General features: G+C 39.9%; 1 protein-coding gene across 1 annotated transcript; it reads right to left on the bottom strand.

The window, feature by feature from the left end:
• Nucleotides 1–1,080: 1,080 nt before the first annotated feature.
• On the bottom strand, nucleotides 1,081–19,573 carry KBTBD2 (kelch repeat and BTB domain containing 2). Its single transcript, XM_040644119.1, has 4 exons — nucleotides 19,347–19,573; nucleotides 9,576–10,079; nucleotides 6,176–6,341; nucleotides 1,081–3,815 (listed from the first exon to the last, which is right to left on the bottom strand). The coding sequence occupies exons 2-4, from the start codon at nucleotides 9,743–9,745 to the stop codon at nucleotides 2,280–2,282; spliced, it is 1,872 nt and encodes a 623-aa protein (XP_040500053.1). The 5' UTR covers nucleotides 9,746–10,079; nucleotides 19,347–19,573; the 3' UTR covers nucleotides 1,081–2,279.
• Between the last annotated feature and the right edge of the window lie 392 nt (nucleotides 19,574–19,965).

Genomic DNA, 19,965 nt, shown 5'->3' with positions numbered 1-19,965 from the left:
TCTTGCCAGGAGAGTGGCAGAAATATTAAGAGGGAGATCTAAGCTGGATGGAGAGCTAAGTGAAGAAAAAAGATGACTACTAGTGGAACTCCTAATGAGGATAAAGAATTTGGTGTATTGCGTTTGACAATTTCAAACTCAAGGCCTTCATACAGACCAGCTTTTATTCAACATTTTTATCACCAACTATGCTACACCATAGGGGAATGCGGCTGTAAGAAAATCCCCACCCTCAGAAACAGCGATCATTTTGGAGAAGAGAGCGCCAGTGAGAACACTCAGCAGGACTGGAACGAGCAACAGATCGAGGTAAAAGGTACTAAGATGTGTGAGAAGGGACTCTTCACAGGGTAGGAGGTGATTATCAGGGAAGCATTCATGTAAAAACTCCCCCAAGAAGATCTTAGATACAGAGAGACAGCGACAGGCAGAACAGGGACAGCAAGGCCACGGTGAGTAGAGCAGTGGCACTGGCAAAGGGGCAAAGGCAGCAAGTACAGCAAAAGCCTGATTAGGAGTTAGAGTTTATGGGAAGATAATGTAAGATAAGGCTGTAAAAGTAATTTAAAGTCAAATTACGGAGAGCCTTACCTGTGCTCAAGAATTTGGGACTTTACGGGCAGTGAGAGGCAGCTGGAGCTTGTGAACATGACTAAGATGTGCTCTAGAAGACTGGCAATCCAGAAGGAAATCCGCAACGAAATCCTTACTAAGGCCCAATCCCAGGGCTCTCAACGGGACTGCACAGGACTCACCGGTAGTGCTTCGACAGACACTGGATGGGTCCACCCGCTGGAAACTGCCGCTCATTTTGTCTGGGATGAGGCTCAGGCATTTACAACTATTCCAGAGGAGCCGAATCCGGGGCTGGGGTTGAAAGGCATGGTCTGTTCTGTGTAGTTTATGTTGATACAGTAAGGCGCAAATCAGACAGTAACAAGGGAAAGCCAGATCTATCTCTGTCCATAGAGGATATGTCAAATTCGGGGGGAAAAAAACCACCTGTAACAAGCTAAAGTGACCCAGTAAAATTTAAAAAGCACACCATCACACCATTCCCACACAGAAGAAAAACAGATATTGAATATATACAATTTATTTAATAAATTAATGTCATTCAAAATACAGTGCCAGAACATTATGCAGTCGAACATGCTAGTAATGTTTGTCATGAAGCACCTGTGCTCATGTTAGATTGGCGGCACCCCGCTACTGCTAGTGGTTCCTGGGATTAATGCCAGAGCAGCACTAGTTATCTGCTCGTCTGCACGGCTAGTGCAGAGGATTCCTGAACAGTTCACCTTTCTAATCCTACCCCCCCACACGCACACAACAGGTTAAAAAACAAAACAAAACAAAACACACCCTGACAGCTAATGGATATCTATACACAATCACTCTACAGTAATGCTTGTTATTAAATTAAGATGTAATGACCTGGTTAACCCACTCTAAATCTTTAAGATGGAGAAATACAACAGCAGCAGGTAGTTATATGCATGAGCCAATGTTAATGTAATACAGAAAGTGGAGGCATTTACTGATTAAAGCTCCACACAGACCCGCACAACAAGGGACTAGCAATTCTTATTGCAAGCCCAGCAACTGAAGTCCACACCTGGTAAATGACCAGCTGATTGGAAGACCTGTATTCTAGATAGACAAGTATAAGTTAGTGAAGAGAGAATACATGCACCTAATAGTATAGTTAGACTGATCCTGCAGTCATAGCTTTCCCTGTGCAATACCATAAAATGGAAGATCTTCCTCAACTATAGTATAGGATTTCGACAACATTTCTATACCAACATGGACACTAGTGTTAAGTGCAGCTGAATTAATTACACCGAAAAAAAAAACTGTATTCCAGGACTTCGGAACAGAAGCACAGGAATGAAATACATATACTAAAATAACCTCGGCACAATTTGCGATATACCACACTAGGAACAGGAAACTACTTTAATAAGTGAACTTTTTGATCTGTACATAACACAGGGCTAACAATGTTATTAGATAATCCAGATTCTTATGCTCTCATGATACACGTAGAAGTTTCTCAATTATTGGATAATCTATTTCATATTATGGAAGCATATCTTTCTGTAAGACTCACTGATATATATTATACTGATGCAAATATTAAGTAGGGCATAAAAATAAAATTTATCAAAGATAGATTTTTATGTACTCCTATTTAGTCCTTTCATAGCCTCTCTCGTTTAGCAAAGAAAATGACAAAGCACATACATCAGGCGTGCACTCCCTAACCTTGCCAGCTATACAGGTGGTAGTGCAACCATTTCCCCATCCAGTTCAAACTCCTCAGTCCCATCCGGTGAGAAAAGGTAAGTTGGTGGTTTCCACGGAGATTCTTCAAGGCAGGATGGATAGAGTTTCCCCACAGTGCACCGAAAATCTCTCCCTAGGTCCCACAGTACTCGTTCAGATATATGCTGCCGCAGAGACCAGCGGTCAAGTTCCAGATCATACTGGTAGGTGACATATTTAGCTCTCTCGTTTAAGTGGGTTTCTCGCATAAACACACACAGAGAATTTGAGATCACAACCGCTCTAACACAGGGGTCTGAGTACCTCTTAGCAGGGATGTTGGCTGCCATTTTCCACTCATTTTTATTCACATCATAAATCTCCACAGTTACTGAAGACCCATCTACAGTGCCAGAGGGGAGTCTGATGCCAGAATTGGTAGCAATGTGCAACCCTCCAATATAGAAAATTTTATCACCAAAAGCCGCAGCCGAAGCAAAAGACCTGCTAGTCTGCCTCATGGCCATTTCTACCCATGAATCAGACCTGGGAAAGTAACAGTACATGAGGTTCAGTGTCATCACGTAAATGCAGTCATGAACCACCACCGCCGCACTCCACTGCCAAGCACACGGCAAAGGGCTTACCATCGTCCACTCATCCTTCTCAGTATCGTATCTTTCCACCGTCCTCCGATTAAGTTCTCCACCTACACTGTCTCCTCCAATTGCATAGATATAGCCTTCACAGCAAACCAGAGATGGCTTTATGCGGACAAAAAGCATCGGGGTCTTTGGAAACCAGGTATTTTGCTGTGCATCAAACCAGTAAAAGCAATTCACAGTTCTGAAGGCAGTCTGAAGTTTGCTTGTTTTACTGTGATTTGTTTTTGTGTTTTTCAGAGGAACCTGACCCCCTGCTATATAGATGTCATTATCAGGAGTTACAACGGTCCCAACCTTATGCAGATCGGCTGGTGGGCTGCACAGCTTGTAAACTTTTTCTGCTTGGGGGCTGTAACAGACAGAAGAGTAAAGACTACAAGGATTTTCTGAAGATGCTTCAATGAAAATCATCATCTCCTCTTTAGTCATTCCAAGTCTTGGTTTGAAAAACTTGGGCATAGACTTATAGAGACCTTGAACCACTACAGACTTGTCATTGGGCGGCAAGCCTTGAAACCAAGCTCTCTGTGTTACTTCGGAAAGTGCATCAATTCTGATTTGGCTGAGAACTGAAGACAAATACTGGGATCGTGATTCTGTGTTGTACTCTAGCCACAGCATAGCAGCTTCGCGAACCGTCTCCTCCTTTTCCACATTTAAATTGTCACTACTGAGGATGTCTATGAGCAGGTCATGTGACAGCTGCATGAAAGCTTCCTGGTGGTACACAGCGGTGAACTTGTGCTCTACCATTCTTTTAGCACTTTGTTTTAGTTCCTCACAACTGAACAGATCAGCAAAACTCAACAATCGCACGCAATTCTCTGCATTTATTTTTTTAATTAAGTATTCTCGACAACGTTGTAATACATCTTCTACCTAAAATGGAAAGGATGACAAAGACAAATCTTACTTTTATGTAAAACACAAGGTATTATTAATCAGATCCCTATACTATAGTTTCTATTTTTAGATATGTATGCTTGGGCAAAGAGATAATGCCTCCTAGCGATAAAATTAGAAGACCATGCATAGTTTTACATTTCTGCTACTAGCCCAGTGGCCTACTTAAGTGCCCCATTTAGGAGCTAACAGTGCAACATTACATAGGCTCTTAAAAATAAATGGTCTTAAAGTATGGAAATTTATGCATAACTGAAAAAAACAAAATGGAAACAATGTAGATCACAGTACATAAATGGTTATCATTTATCATAAATTTAATAAATGATCACTAAGTTGAGCTGGAATCTGGCTTTCTCAACATGGACAAGACAGTACTATAAAACAAGAAAACCATGCACAGTGACTAAGTCCTTATTTGCCTTTCTTATCTAGAGAGAGTATGTAACCAAAGGAATAAATACATTTATATGCAGTTATAAATTACCTACATTTAAATGACCCACCTTAGCTATTCTGTTTCCTAGATTTATTTTTTCTTAAGTAGGAAAAGTACATCTCGGCTGAATCAGAAGTGCTACCTACTCTACTTACTTACTCAGCACCACAGCAAGCTAACGAGAAGCAGTTCACAGCGAGAAGTCAGAGTGCTTAGGCTGGATGGTCAGTACTTAGTATTAGGAAGCTTTACTCCTTTAAGCCTCAGCTTTCTCTCGTATATAATGGGGAGGGCCTGACCTACGATTATAGTAAGGATTAGATGATAACTATGTAGAATACTATCGGGCATAGGAAAACACTACCGTTTTCTGTAGTCAGTAGGGAAAATCATACTGGTAGTCACAAAATGCCCCATCCCTGTCAGGACAGCCCAGTCCAAGGGAGTTCTGTTTTGCATTTGGTAAGCGTATGCACACAGAGTTCATTAACACGGTAAGAAAACAGTTATTAGGAACAGTGTCACTATTTACAGTAATAAAGTACTCTGGAATCCAAATTTCTTAAAATTCCTCAATTTTTTTTTTAGCAATTCTAAAAAATACCTGCTTTGAGTTTCTGGCTCTAAGAAAGATCCTGAAAACTTAAACCACAGAAAGACTGCACACTGTAGGCATTTCCTCCTTCCAGGTCTGGATTTAGGTTATGAATGCCTTCAATTCCAAAGCACCCGGAAGCTACTATGGCCCTCAATGTCCCCAGAGTTGTAGGTACAGTAGGACAGACACTGTATAATTTTACAGGGAAAAAAAGTACAGAATAAAAGGAAGAAAGCTATAGAAAGCATGGACTGAGTTTTGGTTCCCAGAATGTCACCCAGGAGCTGGCGTCCAGTGTCATTCATACTCAATACAGCACACATTTATGAAGGACCTACTAGGTATCAAGACCTGTTCTCCCCAAATACAACCTTTAGTCTCAAGGTTCTCCCCTCAGAGAAACTTTGTTTCTGAAATACAAATTATTTCAAAACAAGAGAGAGGAATGAGGAAAATATTTTTTATATTCCTCTTAATTTATTTTTAAATGTTGAGGGGAAAATAGAGTAAAAAGTTTATCTGTAAATGGATCAATGATCACTTTTTTAGTTTAAATAGTTCTCCTTAATAACTCCATATGGTCACATGGCTAATATAAATATTAAAGTTTGATCATTTCCATAAGAATCTTCAAATTTTCTGTGAAAAGTAGTACCATCAAAAATTAATACATCTCAGGCTTTAGCTGGGGACGCCTGGGTGGCTCAGTCATTAAGCGTCTGCCTTTGGCTCAGGTCATGATCCCAGGGTCCTGGGATCAAGCCCCGCATCGGGCTCCCTGCTCAGTGGGGAGTCTGCTTCTCCCTCTCTCACTCCCCCTGCTTGTGTTCCCTCTCTCGCTGTGTCTCTGTCAAATAAATAAAATCTTAAAGAAAAAAAAATTGAAGTGATTAATTTAATAAACACTTTCTACTTTTACTTGAAAGCCAAATTCTCAGGTATATTAGAATATGAAACCAGTATGAAATTTTCACCTACCTTTTAATCAAGTTCCCATCATAAGAAGTTTACTGGCTGGTCAAATCCAATTGTTTTTCCCTTATACGTTATTTTTTAATTTATTTATTTAAGGAATCTTTACACCAACATGGGGCCCAAACCCAGGACCCTGACATCAAGAGCTGCCTGTGCTTCCAACTGAGCCAGCCAGGCACCCTCCCTTGCACATTTTAAAAGGAGAAAACTTACCTTCTAAAATCTGCAGTAAAAAATTACATAGCTGTAAGACAACACAGATGAAAGAATGTCTCCTGAAAAAATAAACCACAGTTCATGTACATAACAGGAAAACCTGCTTACCTGCAGGAAGCAAGCAGTTTCATACAGCTGTTCCACAGTGCTGTCATTTACTGCCAAGTTACCCGTGTATGCGTAAGCGATGATTATCTGTAAGGTGGCTGCATCCACATTCCTCAGGTGCACGTGTGTCTGTTTGCTCTCGCTGAGTCCACTCATGAACATGGCCCTACCGGAGAGAGCGAAAACGACGCTTATGGGTTTAGCGTAAAACCAACGTAGACATAAGAAGGAAAACTAGACAACACGGATGTTTACTTAGAGGATTTGCTGAAAAACATGTTATAGGCAAAGCTTTCTAAGGGAGATAACAAAAAAGCATAATTCAATGCCAAAGATATACCAAACTATTCCATTATGCCATTGTGAGTGAAAACATCAAAATTAATTTACTCTCTCTATTCCTACGATGGAATACTGTTCAGCAATAAAAAGGAACTAAGTATCGATGCATCCAACACAGATGAGCCTCCAAAACATGCTCCGTGAAAGGAGCCAGACACAAAAGACCACGGACTGTAGGAGTCCATCTACATGAAATGTCCACCCAAAAAAACAAATACAGAGACAGAAGAGAGATGAGAAGCTACCCAGGACTATTAGGTAAGAACGGTGAGTGACTGTGAAAGGGCACAAAGGTAAGTGAAATGTTTCAAATTAGATGGCAGAGATGGTTTTATGCATCTCTATAAATACACTAAAATTCATTTAATTATACACCTAACATGGGTGGATTTTGTGGATATGTGAATTGTAAGTCAATAAAGCTGTTAAAAATGTCATTCACACAAATGATTTCCTAAAACTATACAGGGCAGTTTCCTAAAAGTCTATTATCTACAGGAGACCACACCAACAAGGCAGTTGGTGGGCAGAGAACACAAAGGAGAACACCCACATACAGGTGAGAGCTGAACAAAACAACGCAAAGAACATTACCGCATGCATACAAGAGCAAACCCGCACGCGACCGCAAGTGGGCATCACAACAGCACCAGCTCAGGCCCCTCAAAGACAAGATGAGGAAAGCCATCAACACGGCTAAACTTGTGAATCGGCAGAACATGACCGTTTTTTCCAGGGGCAGAAGGGCTCATGCAGGACACTGGAAAGCAAACTGGAAAGATGAGTGGCAGTCAGATCACAGAGGACTTTTAAAGGGAGACACAGGAGTCTGAGCTTTTTCTTACGGTGGAGAACACTGAAGGGTTTCGTGCCTGGATTTATAATGTATTCGAGGATGACTACCCTACTGACAGACCTCAAGGGCCAAAGGCTGGAGACAGAAAACGGGCTAGGAGTCTAGTGCAATAATCCAGCAAGAGTAAGAAGAACTTGACCCAGGGGGCAGAAACGGATACAAAAGCCATCACAATGAATCAAGATCTGGTGGATTTTCTGACATACGAAATGGCAGATAGGGAAATAAAGCTACCTGTTTATTTTCAAGTTAAGTGCCTGAAAAAATACTGCTAGTCATTGAGAGAAAAACTGTAAGGTCAAGGAATTGCAAGGTCAAGTTAATCCTGGGAAAAGGGGGAGTTAAATTTTGGATATATTTAAGGTAAGGAAATAATACAATAATCAGTTAAGTACTTAATATTACTGAAACTCTGGAGAAGGCCACGCATTAATACAACAGGCTATGAGTTATTTACAAAGTGACATGTTGAAGCTGAATAAGGTATCCGAGGGGGACTAAAAACTCAAAGAAAAATGCACCCAGAATCCCAATGACCAACCTGAGGTAAAGTTCAATTAGGATAAAAAACGAAAAAAGGACAGAAGGTTGTCCTTATTCCTCATTCTGAGCTACACCAGCGACTACCTAATTGCTTCTGTGGTGTTTGTTACCCTTGATTCCACAGTTTTTGACACCCTACCTCTCTTGTCCTAAGTAGCACAGTACTGGACTGCTGCTGCTTGCTTCTCTGATGAATCTTTCTTGATTCTGGCTCAGATCATGGTCCTGGGATTGAACCCCACATTGAGCTCCATGCTTAGCAGGGAGTCTGCTGGAGATTCTCTCTGCGCCCCCCACCCCCTGCTTGTGCTCACTCGCTCTCAAATAAATAAAAATCTTTGAAAGGGGAGAGCTGATAAGCCTAAGTATTGACTGAATCTATAACCTCCAATTTCCAGTACCATCTAACTAAACCAATAGATGTAAAAAGAAACTGACCATCACAATCATTTCGAAAGCTCTTAAACATTAACAATTCTGAAACTCTAACCCAGACCCACTGAATCAGAACTTCTGGGTTTGAAATCCAAGCATCTCTATAGAAGCACTGAGAAGTCTGATGATCAACCAAGTTCTAGAACCACTATTTGCAAATATGCTAAGCTTTCTAAGAAAATCAACATCTGAAATTGCATGAAAAATCCACAGCTTAACCTGAGACAACTGCAGGCACAGCAAAGACAATTAGTATCGGGGCCTCAGCTTCTGCAATCATCATGAAATGTGTTACATTAAGAAATGCAACATTTCTACACCTTCGTGTATGTTAACCTTAAAAAGTCAACAATAAACCGGTCCTGTCTATAGCTGTCACTCAAGAACGGCACAAATTAACTTTCACCGCTGATCTCCACTTATGGCCACTAATATATGTGGCAGGGTTATACCGGACCACAGTTAGCTCATCTTTATTCACCCTGTCCCTTTCAGGTATTACATAAAAACTCAACCTAAAAGCAGACCACAAATAAAAGAATTTCTATGCCTTTGCTTCTATTCCTCTCATGAAACGCCTAATAAAGAGAAACGTACCTAAAAAGATTAAAAGTTGCAGAAGATCATAAAAATGTAGTTACGCTTTACTTATTTGCTATTACAAATCAGCTTCTAAGTTCTGAGGCACAGAGAACAATGTTATTAATTACTAAATATTTAAATCTGGCAAGGAGTCTGGTAAGGCTATAAAAGGTATCATAAATGATAACAATAACCAAGAATGAGAAAACATTTCTGTAAAGGAGATAAAGTCCTTAACATGTATGAACAGCAACAAGGATCCTCTAAAAGTCATCAAGGCTACCCACCTCTATCAACAATGACTGCTCTTTTCTAAATGTAGTATTTTAAAATCTCAGTGGTAAATAAAATTATTCATTTTTCTTTCTCTTTTAATCTTTTTGCCTCCCCATAATTAAAACTTTACCTGAGTTCAACAAATTTCTTGTATTTAAACCTTTGTAAAAACGTCTTTCACCTGTCCTTTATATGCAAGGAAGTGATTTGGCAAGCACTACGCCACTGGAATGGAAAAGTTAAGCAAAACATTAAGACATCTATCTTTTTTTAACTTAAATGTTTAAAATAATTCCTACTAAAACATTAAAATAAGCTAACATTCTGCATTTGAAATTACAAACCAAGCAAGATGAAAGTACTTACCTAAAATAAGAGCTACATGTGGCAAGAACCATCTTATGACAAGGGAATTCAGTGCCCTCAACAATTAACACTATGTCAGTAAACAACTGTTGTTCATAAAACAGTTTTAACTGTTCCAACAAGGACACAGCATATTCAGTATTGATCTGCCTCTCGTCTTGAGTGGACATGACTGTATTCCATTAATATCTCCCGGAACAGATGGGGAAAGTCAGTCTTACTGATGGAAGGTCAAGTGAATGCTTCAGAAGTAAAAAAAGGAGAAACTCTGCTTGCTGTTATCTGCAGCATTCAGAATCAACACTGGCACACTCGCTAATGAATAATATCTTGTCATACGCTCCGAATCACTCCTAGGTCATCCTGTGTTAATTAGGTTCTTCAGCTCTTCAACAGGGTCTGCAGCCGTCTTGCTCAAATTTGCAATTGTTGTGCAGCTCATGAGTTAAAGAGAGTAACACACGAGGTAGATTTTGTGGTGACATCCTATGTTCTGTGAATCCTCTGGAGTAACAAAAAAAAAAAAAAGGTCAGAGTATCTAGGCCAGTACATTTTTAGGATACAATACTTAAAATGGCAGATTTAAATATATATTTATTTGAAGTTCAACTAAAGACATTTCCAGAAAAATGAAGCATGAGAAAAGGGACATCTCTTCAAAATATAAACATTCTAGAAAATAAGGAACACATCAATAAGCACATATTTTTTAAGTTATTTAAAAATAAAGAATTTAAATTACCAGCAAAGCCAAATCTCCTAGTTCTTTGTTTATTGGCAACACAGGACCATAATTTAAGAGGAAAAAAAAAAAAACCAAAACACAAGAAACCCCTTTCTCCTTGCATAGAGAATCTCATTTTGGGGATATATTCTAAATGTGCTTATAAAGGTTTTATGTTTAATTTAAATTACTTAAACTATATGGTAAATAGATTCCATTAGTTTATTTCCAAAGTATATACTATGTTTTTTTATACGTGTAGTTCAGTCCAGTAAGAGAAGTATAAGCAATATATCTTTGTATGGTGGTTCCTTCCTAGAAATTTTTGAGTATACAATTTTACTGGGAAAAAAACAAAACTTTTTTAAACTAAACAAGATAAAGAGACGTGTGTTCCTACATGGAAGACTCCATATTATACAAATATGAATGCTCTCCAAAATGTGTAAATTTAATACAAATCCAATCTAAATCCTATTTGCAGAAGGTTTATCTAGAAGAATGCACAGAAGTTGCCAGGATATTTGAGGGCAAGGGAGGGCAAGTTTTTCCTCATGATTCTTATCAAATATTAAAATGTATTACAAATCTACAATAAGCCCAAGTAAATATAAGAAATTAGATACGATAAACACTGGCATTTTGAAATGGAAGACTGGCTTATCTCAACAAATAATGTTGGTACAACTCGCTAACCACTTGAAAGGAAAAAAAATCCCTAGGTTTTAGTTATATTGCATACCATTCGTTAAAAGAAAGTATGGCTGAATTTAAATTTAAATTTTTATTTGGAAATCAGTAATTACAACATATAGCAAAGGAGTTACAAATCAGGAAAAGAGGTAAAACCCATACAGAATTACTAAATAGCTAAAAACTATCACTTCTTTCCTAATTAGATGACTCTTAGTTCCCATAATCAGAAAACAAGTACTACTCACATGAAACCTATAAATGATACCGTGATTGGAACCATTAACACTTTTCTCACAAAGTCTCTCCCATATGTCAAAGAGAAGATCATATTGTACTTCCTGCCAAACTATACTATTACACGAACTGCTAACTTGATATACACTGTCAAATTTCCAGCCAACTTAACTCTGAACGTAACTAAAACAGGTGCGAAGGCAGACTGAGACTTTGGGTCATTTAAGGTAATGACTTTGCTCTTACAGATCTCAAAGTCACACTATAAATCTAATCTACTACAACCTCTAAGGCCAATAATACCTAAAATCACTGGCTATTTTCACTTACCAATGATGCAAGATCCAGTGTTAGTAAGGCTGTGGGAAAATGAGTATTCTTACACAGAAGTGTAAGCCAATTCATACCTACAAGTCTTTATTCAAAACCCTTAGAGCTAGGTATGTTCTGGAATTTAGAATTTTTCAGGTTCTATAGAAGTAATGTGGTATATATCTCATACGTTACAGGACTCGCTCAAGAAGTCCGGTGCAGCACTCCATAACTGAACATATTACGCTCTTCTCTGTGGGAAATATAAAGTGTGAAAATAATACTAGAAATAGCCTCATGTTACTTCAGGTTGAGTTTTGTTCGTTTCTTTTAAAACTTGATTTTAAGAGCTTTCTGAATTTCAGAATTGCAAGTGAACTCTTCAGGAAGCGTAATATCTGGCCCCGTAAATGTTGAGTATCTCAAGCTATCGGTTCTACCTCTCGAAATTTATCTTACAGAAATGCATGCATGGATAAACTGAAAGTCCTAACCCTAGCTGCAAGACCCAAAATTGTCCTCATCCATATTTAAGCCAGGTGACAGCAACTGGCAGCCAGGGCCAGGATGGATTTGGATCACACTGCTAGACACCAGAATGCCTGCAGACTAGCTGGAAGACTCACTCTGGTCATTTCTTTTAACCTCATACTATGACTTGATTTGTTCTAGTGACTTGATTTTTTGCTGTGACTTTTTTAGGCCCCATTTAATTTGTTATGTCTGGGTTTTACTAGGTTTGATTTTTTTTTTTTAATCATACCCATGAAACTATACTAAAACAAGTGAAGTCTGCTTTTATAAAATTACACAGTGAGCCAACTTTATGGAATCCTCATTATGACTGCTTTATGCAACCCTATTTCCCACCCCTTACTTTGTAATCTAGGGTTCATTTTCTTCCTGATAAGGTGATTTTTATTTACAATATCTTAATATTAAAATAAGCAGAAAAGTCATTTATATCAAGTAATTAAGTTTAATAATTTAAACAGATCCGTACCTAGTACAATTCAAAATAAAGCTGTCACTTCTCAGAGCATGGACTTCAAAATACATTAACTAAAAACGTGAAAACGTGCAAAGTTTAAAAGGATCAACCAACAACCTTCAAATGCCTGTAACGTGAACATTTACTATAACAAGATTCCTTCTCTCCCGAAAACAAAACTTGAAATCAATATCCTAAAAATATTTTATAAAGTCTGTACTGTATTAATTACAAGTGATGTGACATATTTTATGAATTTTCCCTTTTTGATAAATATATTACATCACATACCATTCTGTTATACCTAAAATTAGCTTCAAAGTAAGTCACACACCCTGTTATCTGCACAAGTTAGCACCCACAGACTAAATCCCAGGTATCAAGGAATTATTTAATTTTCTATCACAAATTAATGGCTACTTAAATTTAACTCAACAAATGTTTACTGAATATTCAGTAAGTGCTGGTCATTGTACTGTAAGTACTCAGACTGAAAGTTGCCAACCCCTAGAGCTCCAAAATACCATATACATTTATTCTTACTACAGAAGACAGCCCAAACCATGATTATCATTTAAAAAGTTTTAAAAACCAGTTACTCTAGACAAAAGCTAAAAAGGCAGTGGTAAATAGGTCAAAGAAGTTGGGTATAAGAAATGTTTTTCTTGGGGCGCCTGGGTAGCGCAGTCGTTAAAGCGTCTGCCTTCAGCTCAGGGCGTGATCCTGGCGTACCGGGATCGAGTCCCACATCAGGCTCCTCCGCTAGGAGCCTGCTTCTTCCTCTCCCACTCCCCCTGCTGTGTTCCCTCTCTCACTGGCTGTCTCTCTGTCACATAAATAAATAAAATCTTTAAAAAAAAAAAAAAAGAAATGTTTTTCTTAAAATCTAGCTGTCTTGGGATGCCTGGGTGGCTCAGTTGGTTAAGCATCCCAGCATCTGCCTTCGGCTCAGGTCATGACCCCAGGGTCCTGGGACCAAGCCCCACATCAGGCTTCTTGCTCATCGGAGAGGCTGCTTCTCCCTCTGCCTGCCACTCCCCATGCTTGTGCTCTGACAAATAAATATAACTTAAACAAACCTAGCTGTCTCGATCTTTCATTTCCAAACTTCTGATAACACAAGAACAAGAAATTTTATTCTTTATCATAAGAAAAACTATGATACAAGTAAAATGAGCAAAGAAGGTAGCTCGCACTTGGCTCCACTAGGAACAGTGGAGAAAGAGGAAAGCTTATTGAAAGGGAAAGCTTATTAAAGAGGAAAGAGGAAAAGCTTATTGAAGACCTTTTTAAGCCTTCTGAATTTTATTAACATATGCAATGATTATCTAATTTAAAAAAATAAACTTTTAAAGGGTATACTACTTTCTCCTATCACACAGACAAAATATTCTAGGTGCTTTGCAAGCTATAAAGTCTCTGTCCCAAATACTTAATTCTGTTGTTGTAACCTCAAAGCAGCAAAAGACAGTATGTAAACAAATGGAAACACTGTGTTTCAATAAAACTTATTTCGGAAAACAGGCTGCAGGCCACATGCACCAATCTCTGCTTCAGACTGCTTCCTGATCAAATACTAAGAGTCTGCGATTAAAATGCATAGTTGTTTTTCCTAGAATATTTTCCCTTTAAATCACAAAAACAGGGGAAAAGCACAAGCCTTAAATACTTAAAAGTTGAAGTAAATGTAATTCTTAATCTAACCTGTATATATTCCATTTTTCTTTTCAGCTAAAATAGTTTAACAACTGTTACCTAATCACACAACTAACTGCTTTCCCCACCTACTGCAGGTTCAGTGAATTTCTGAAACAACTTTCTCTTTTATGTAGTGTGAGTACTCTTTATTAAGGTTAAAAACATAAAGGACATTCCTCTACAAGATAATCTGTTGGGAAAAAAAAAGAGAAAAAACTATTATAGAGTCAAAAACACAACCTATTTTCTATCTCATCAACTACAACAATAACTACATACATTTGAAAAACACAAGATGTATAAGAGACAATTTCTGTGTAAAGAGATATGCTTTAAAATCCTGTATTTTAAAGCTGGTCATTAGAATATCAGAACATATTTCAAAATGAAAAATGCCAACTAGAGTAAGAATTAAATGGGAGTTGTACAAACACAATATAATGAAATTCAGAATCTAATAAGGCACAATGTACTTGGATATTGGACACTGGGTATTCTAACTTTCTAAGTTATGCGCTCAATTCAATGTTTTTACTGATACGCTTGATGGCAAATAACAGCATTGAATAACTTTAGAATGCCACATACAGGATGAGATCCTTTCTTCTAATTCTCTACCCACTGCCTTTCTGCAAAATATTAGGTGACAAAGTCCAACTTATTTTTAAATCTAAGGGCTAACTATAAAAGTAGGAAATTTATAAATTATGACCGAAAGAAAAAAGAACAAAAATGGTTCTAATACATTTTGTCTCTATTGAATGAATTCCACCACACGAAATAGTTCCAAAACAAACACTGCTATTAAAGTGATCAGGATTAAATCAGTCAGCAATCCAGATTAATATACACAATTCTATTTAAAAATCTGAAACACCTCTTATGGGAACTTATTCCAACAGGTTTTCCTCAAATAATCAATATGACTATAAAATAATACCACAAAAAAGGTGCTTAAGCCCTCAGGCTTCAAAAGCCAAAATATGCCCAAAACTGTATCTACAAAGAAAATCTACACAAAGCAAATACTGTTAATAGTCACAATTAAAAAATAGTAACAATAAATTGTATATCTATTTTTACAGATTCTTAACACTGATATTAAAGGAATAGAAACCAAGACTAACTGGAGAAAGGCATGAAAGGTTGAAATTTTAAAAAAATAATTCCAAACACTCTTAAAGATTTCAGAGGTTGATGGCAGATTTTATTGGGGAGTGGGGAGGTGTCTAATTTCACTCTGAAACCTAGTTTTTAATCCCACAGGTGTGTCATCTGTAGCACCCTTCCACTGAGGAGCTACAGGAACACAAAAGCAGAGCAAGCTTTTCCAATGTTAACCAGGCAAAACCTGGAAGATTAGGAAAGAATAAAGTACTAAACAACTGCAGAATGTGAAAATGAGACTGATGAGCAATTAACTGAGCTTTGTATGTTAAATGAAATAAAAAGATGGGAAGGAGGTTGCCCACAAGGAGTGCACCGAAATTATGTAAATGATGAAGTAACGACAGAGAGGAGGGGCAGCGGACTGTAGGTCATCATCTGTACGAAGCACTTTCCAGTTGTATATCATTAACTTAGATGGCGCTGCATCTCTCAATGCCACAAACGCCAATACAGAACATAGAAAACTTTTCTTGGAAAGGACCCAAGGCATTCTGAATGTCAAGTTATTGCCAAAAAATTAAGAGCCTGAACTGTGGAGCTGTGAAAGCCCAATTCTTCAACTTACTAGTTGTGTGACCTTTCATAAGTTACTTACTTTCTGTGCCACAGTATGCTAATCTAGAAAATGTAAGATAAAAATAGAACTCTTCTCAATGAGTTGATTAAAAGAATTTCATGAAGATCACAGGACAGTGCCCGACACATTACAATACTACATAAACATCTGCATTGTATTTATTAATGCACTCACTGGCCAGGCTGTTTGTGGCACTTTCCCAACTCCTGAATCTCCACACCTGTACCAGGTCCAGGCGTCCCAATTACAAGGTCTCAGCACCCAAACACAGTTCTCTTTTTACCCTGGGTGAAAGGGACCTTAGACACTCATTTAAAGATTTAGGGAGTATTTTGATGGTACAGATCATGAAACAAACCGGCTCAACAAAGACTAATTTTGAAAAGGCTGATGCCAGCGCAGAAATAACTAAAGGAGAACCAGGAAGCACCGGTGACAAACCAGAACATTGTACGTATCAATAAAGCGATAGGTTTCTCTGTATGGAGGACAAAATATTGGTGCCAGCCAGTTTGCTTTCAAGTTATCAAAAGCATCCTAACAGTTGAGAACGTCTAGAAAACTACTCAGTCTTTAGACTATCAACCACTACACAAACAGAATTTTTTGGAGTTGCGACAAACATGAATTAAAAAACAAACACCTTGCCTTTTGAAGAATTTATCAAGTTTGATAAATTTCAGTATAGCTTCCCCTACTCTAACCAAATTCAGATCTCAGGTCTATTCTTATGTTCTTCATTTCCAACCACACTGAAAAGTCTACAGGGCTCCATCAAGAAAATTCAGATCACAAATATAAGCTTCAGTACTACATTATGATTAGGAAGTTATTTCACTTTAAAAAAATTAAACAAGAACAACAACAAAAAATTAAACAAGACCATAAAGGAGATGCCACCTGTGATAGAATAATCCTATGAGTATAGTATGTCCTTTTATTTTGGATATCACTTTTCATTTTTCCTCTCCGCTCTGCAGTGACTTAAGAAAGCTGGAGAAATACAAGCTAAAGCAAAACTGACCTTAACGTTCTCACTGGGGTTTCATTTTCCACCAAGTCAATGATTTTTTCAATCACAATAGCAGATGAAAATATTTCCCAGACATTCAAACATACTGGTGTGGTCATTAAGGGCACAGCCAGTTAACAATGATTATGACTACTGAAGTTTCTCAGTTTCTTCCAAAAAAAAAAAAAAGTAAACTGAGGAATATTTAGAATCCTTTGCCTACCACGGAAGCTACTGCATGTCACCACTTGCCAGAGGTATCGAAGTGGAGCAAAGAAAGCCAAGAGTTTTAAAAGCTTCTCTCATTAAATTACATTTTCTCCAAACCTACAACAATCCCTTCTTCCCACACTGAGGAAATCTAGGTACTGCAAATTCCTGGTAAGAGAACCAGGAGCAATCTTCAAATATTTAAAAAATTACGTTCAATCAACCTGTCATTTCTAATACTGAGTTACTTAAATATTACTTGCTCTATTCCAACTCCACAAAACTGAAAACGATAAGACTGAGATAGAATGAAGAAGTTCGACATTTTCATTCATGTATTTTATGACCGTAGGACAAATCCTTTTTCCTGGTCTTAGGAAGCTGGGCAATAAGAAAAACAACTCTTGTCCAAATGTGTAAAATCTTCTGGCTTTTCAGACTACATTCAAATTTCTAGAATTTCAGTGTTCAATGTCTGAATCTTATGAAATAGCTCATTATTTCCAATCACCAACAGAAAGAAAATCTACAGAATTGTGTGGACTTAGGAACTATGACCGGGCTATTCCCACCCACCTCCTTATAGGCCCCATGAATAACTTAACAGACTTTAGGCTTCCTATCCTAGCAAACAAAAAGGGGAGAAGAGTTAACACTTTAAACTCTTCCTACAAAACTCCGTCTAGAGGAAACAGCACTAGGTGGAAAAGTGTGGACTCTAAGACATGCTCAACAGAAATGTCATAGTCCTTTATAGTTTACCGACAGACTTCTGGAGGATTTCAGGACCCAAACTAAAGAAAGGGGTTTCAACTAGCACTAGACCAACGCAGGATCAAAGTGAGTAAGTAAGCTTAACACTAGTTAGCAGCCAGATGAAAAGAGCAAATTTCCACATCATCAAGACTAAAAAACAACGGACGGGTCTGACATTTCAATTTACTTTAGGTCGGGGGGGGGGGGAAACCTTCTGAAAAAACGTTACCAAAGGTTAACTAAAATAAGTCACAATCGCAAGAGATTTGAAGCCCACATTACCCAAATTCAGGCAAAAATTCACAACTCAGAGTGAAGGAGGAAAAAAAAAACCCCTATTAATTAGTTGCCTCAATAGAAGAAAATACAATTTTGGTCAGACCACATCGCTGATAGGGTTTTGTTTCTGAATGCCTGAATGCTCAGTGAGCCAGACTTACAGATTCATGTATAAACAACACGTGACCAGTCCTGTACCCTACATTTTTATAAGGCTAAGTGATATAGAAGATAAACATTACAAACATGCCCTTTTAAAGTTATTTTACATTTTGGATTTTCTATTTTCACTTGAAGGGACCAGAGTGGTAACAGACAATTCTAGAGATCTGTAGACCATGAAGTGTGTATTCCTCTCCCTTTGAGGTGGCTGTAAAACAAGACCCTAGATCGCTAAACTGGGGGGGAGGGGGGGGAGGCGTGAGAAGACGTTAACTCCGAATAACTGCTCCAAATCAAACCAAGGGATATTCTTACACTTCACGGTTTGTCAATTCATGGGGAGAGGGAGGTGGTCGAGTTCAAGTAAGTTAACGATTTCAGTCTAAAGTAAACACGAACACAATTTTGTTTCAAAGGGCAGCTTCTGCTTTCTTTTTTAAATCGTTAGATCATAATGGGATCTCTGTTCATCTACACATCTCTTGCTTACTTAAGATGTACCGGGAAAGAAAAAAAATGCAAGGAAGGGCTTGCCCTTCTCCGGCCCACCGTCTCGCGAACCCGTCGCGATGCGTTAAGGCAAAGGGCTTTATTTTGGCAAGGGCGGGCGCCAGCCGGGGCCAAGGCGCCGCCCGGGAGACCCGCGGCCGGAAACGCCCCCGCGAGCGGCGCAGCCCGCCGCCCCTGCCCCACACACCGGCCCGGCGCCGGGCTGCGGAGGGGCCGCCGCAGGGTGCGGAGGGCGGCGCCGGCTGCCCGCGCCCCTCCCCCCGCCCGCGGCGGAAACGTCTCTGGTTTGAAAGATGCCGCCGCCGCACCCCCGCCCGCGGAGCCACAAAGGGCCGACCCCCTCCCACCGCTGTCCTCCTCCCCCAATTCCTCCACAGGTCCTCCCGGGCTCCCCCCGCCCGCCCCTCCCTCTCGCCCGGCGCTGGCGACGCCTGCTCACCCGTGTCCCCAGGTCCCGAGGATACGGCTCCGGTGCGGCCGGTGGCGCCGAAAACACTGGGCCCCTCGGGCGCGGCGGCGGGGGCGTGGCCCTCCCGCCGAGGCCAGAGCCGGGGTCTCGCCTCCGCCTCCCCCGAGGAACCCTGGCGCCGCCGCCTTGTCTTCCTTCCGGCTTCCCCTTGCGCCCTCCTTCGGCCGGTCCGTCCTGCGCGGAAAGCAGCGTCCTCTGCGGGCGCCGCCGCACGCTCCTCAGGGCCCGACCACCGCCAGACTCCTCCCCCGGGAGCCGCGCCGCCGGGCCGCGAGACGCCCGGCTCGCCGCTCCCGCCCCGCCCCTGCGGCGCGCGCTCGCCCCCTTCGCGGGCCCTGTCTGCGGCCCGGGAACGCGCGGGCAGCGGACCGTGGGCCAGCCTTCACCAGGTTTCAATTCCCGCCGCTCGCGCCCGCCTAGCGGCACAAGCGGCAATTTTGCAGTTTCCCGGGTTCTTGAGGACCCCCCTTTTCCCCCGCCCTTACCCTAGCTTCCCCCGCCCTTTTCCTTTGCTGGATCCCACCGGAAAGCCAAAACAATTGGGTCCGCGCAAGCGCGAAAAAGGAAGCGGAAAGAGGAGGAAGGGAGG

Source organism: Ursus maritimus, unplaced genomic scaffold (assembly GCF_017311325.1).
Source record: "Ursus maritimus isolate PB19 unplaced genomic scaffold, ASM1731132v1 scaffold_3, whole genome shotgun sequence".
Lineage (NCBI taxonomy): Eukaryota > Metazoa > Chordata > Mammalia > Carnivora > Ursidae > Ursus > Ursus maritimus.
This window is presented reverse-complemented; position numbering and strand designations above follow the sequence as displayed.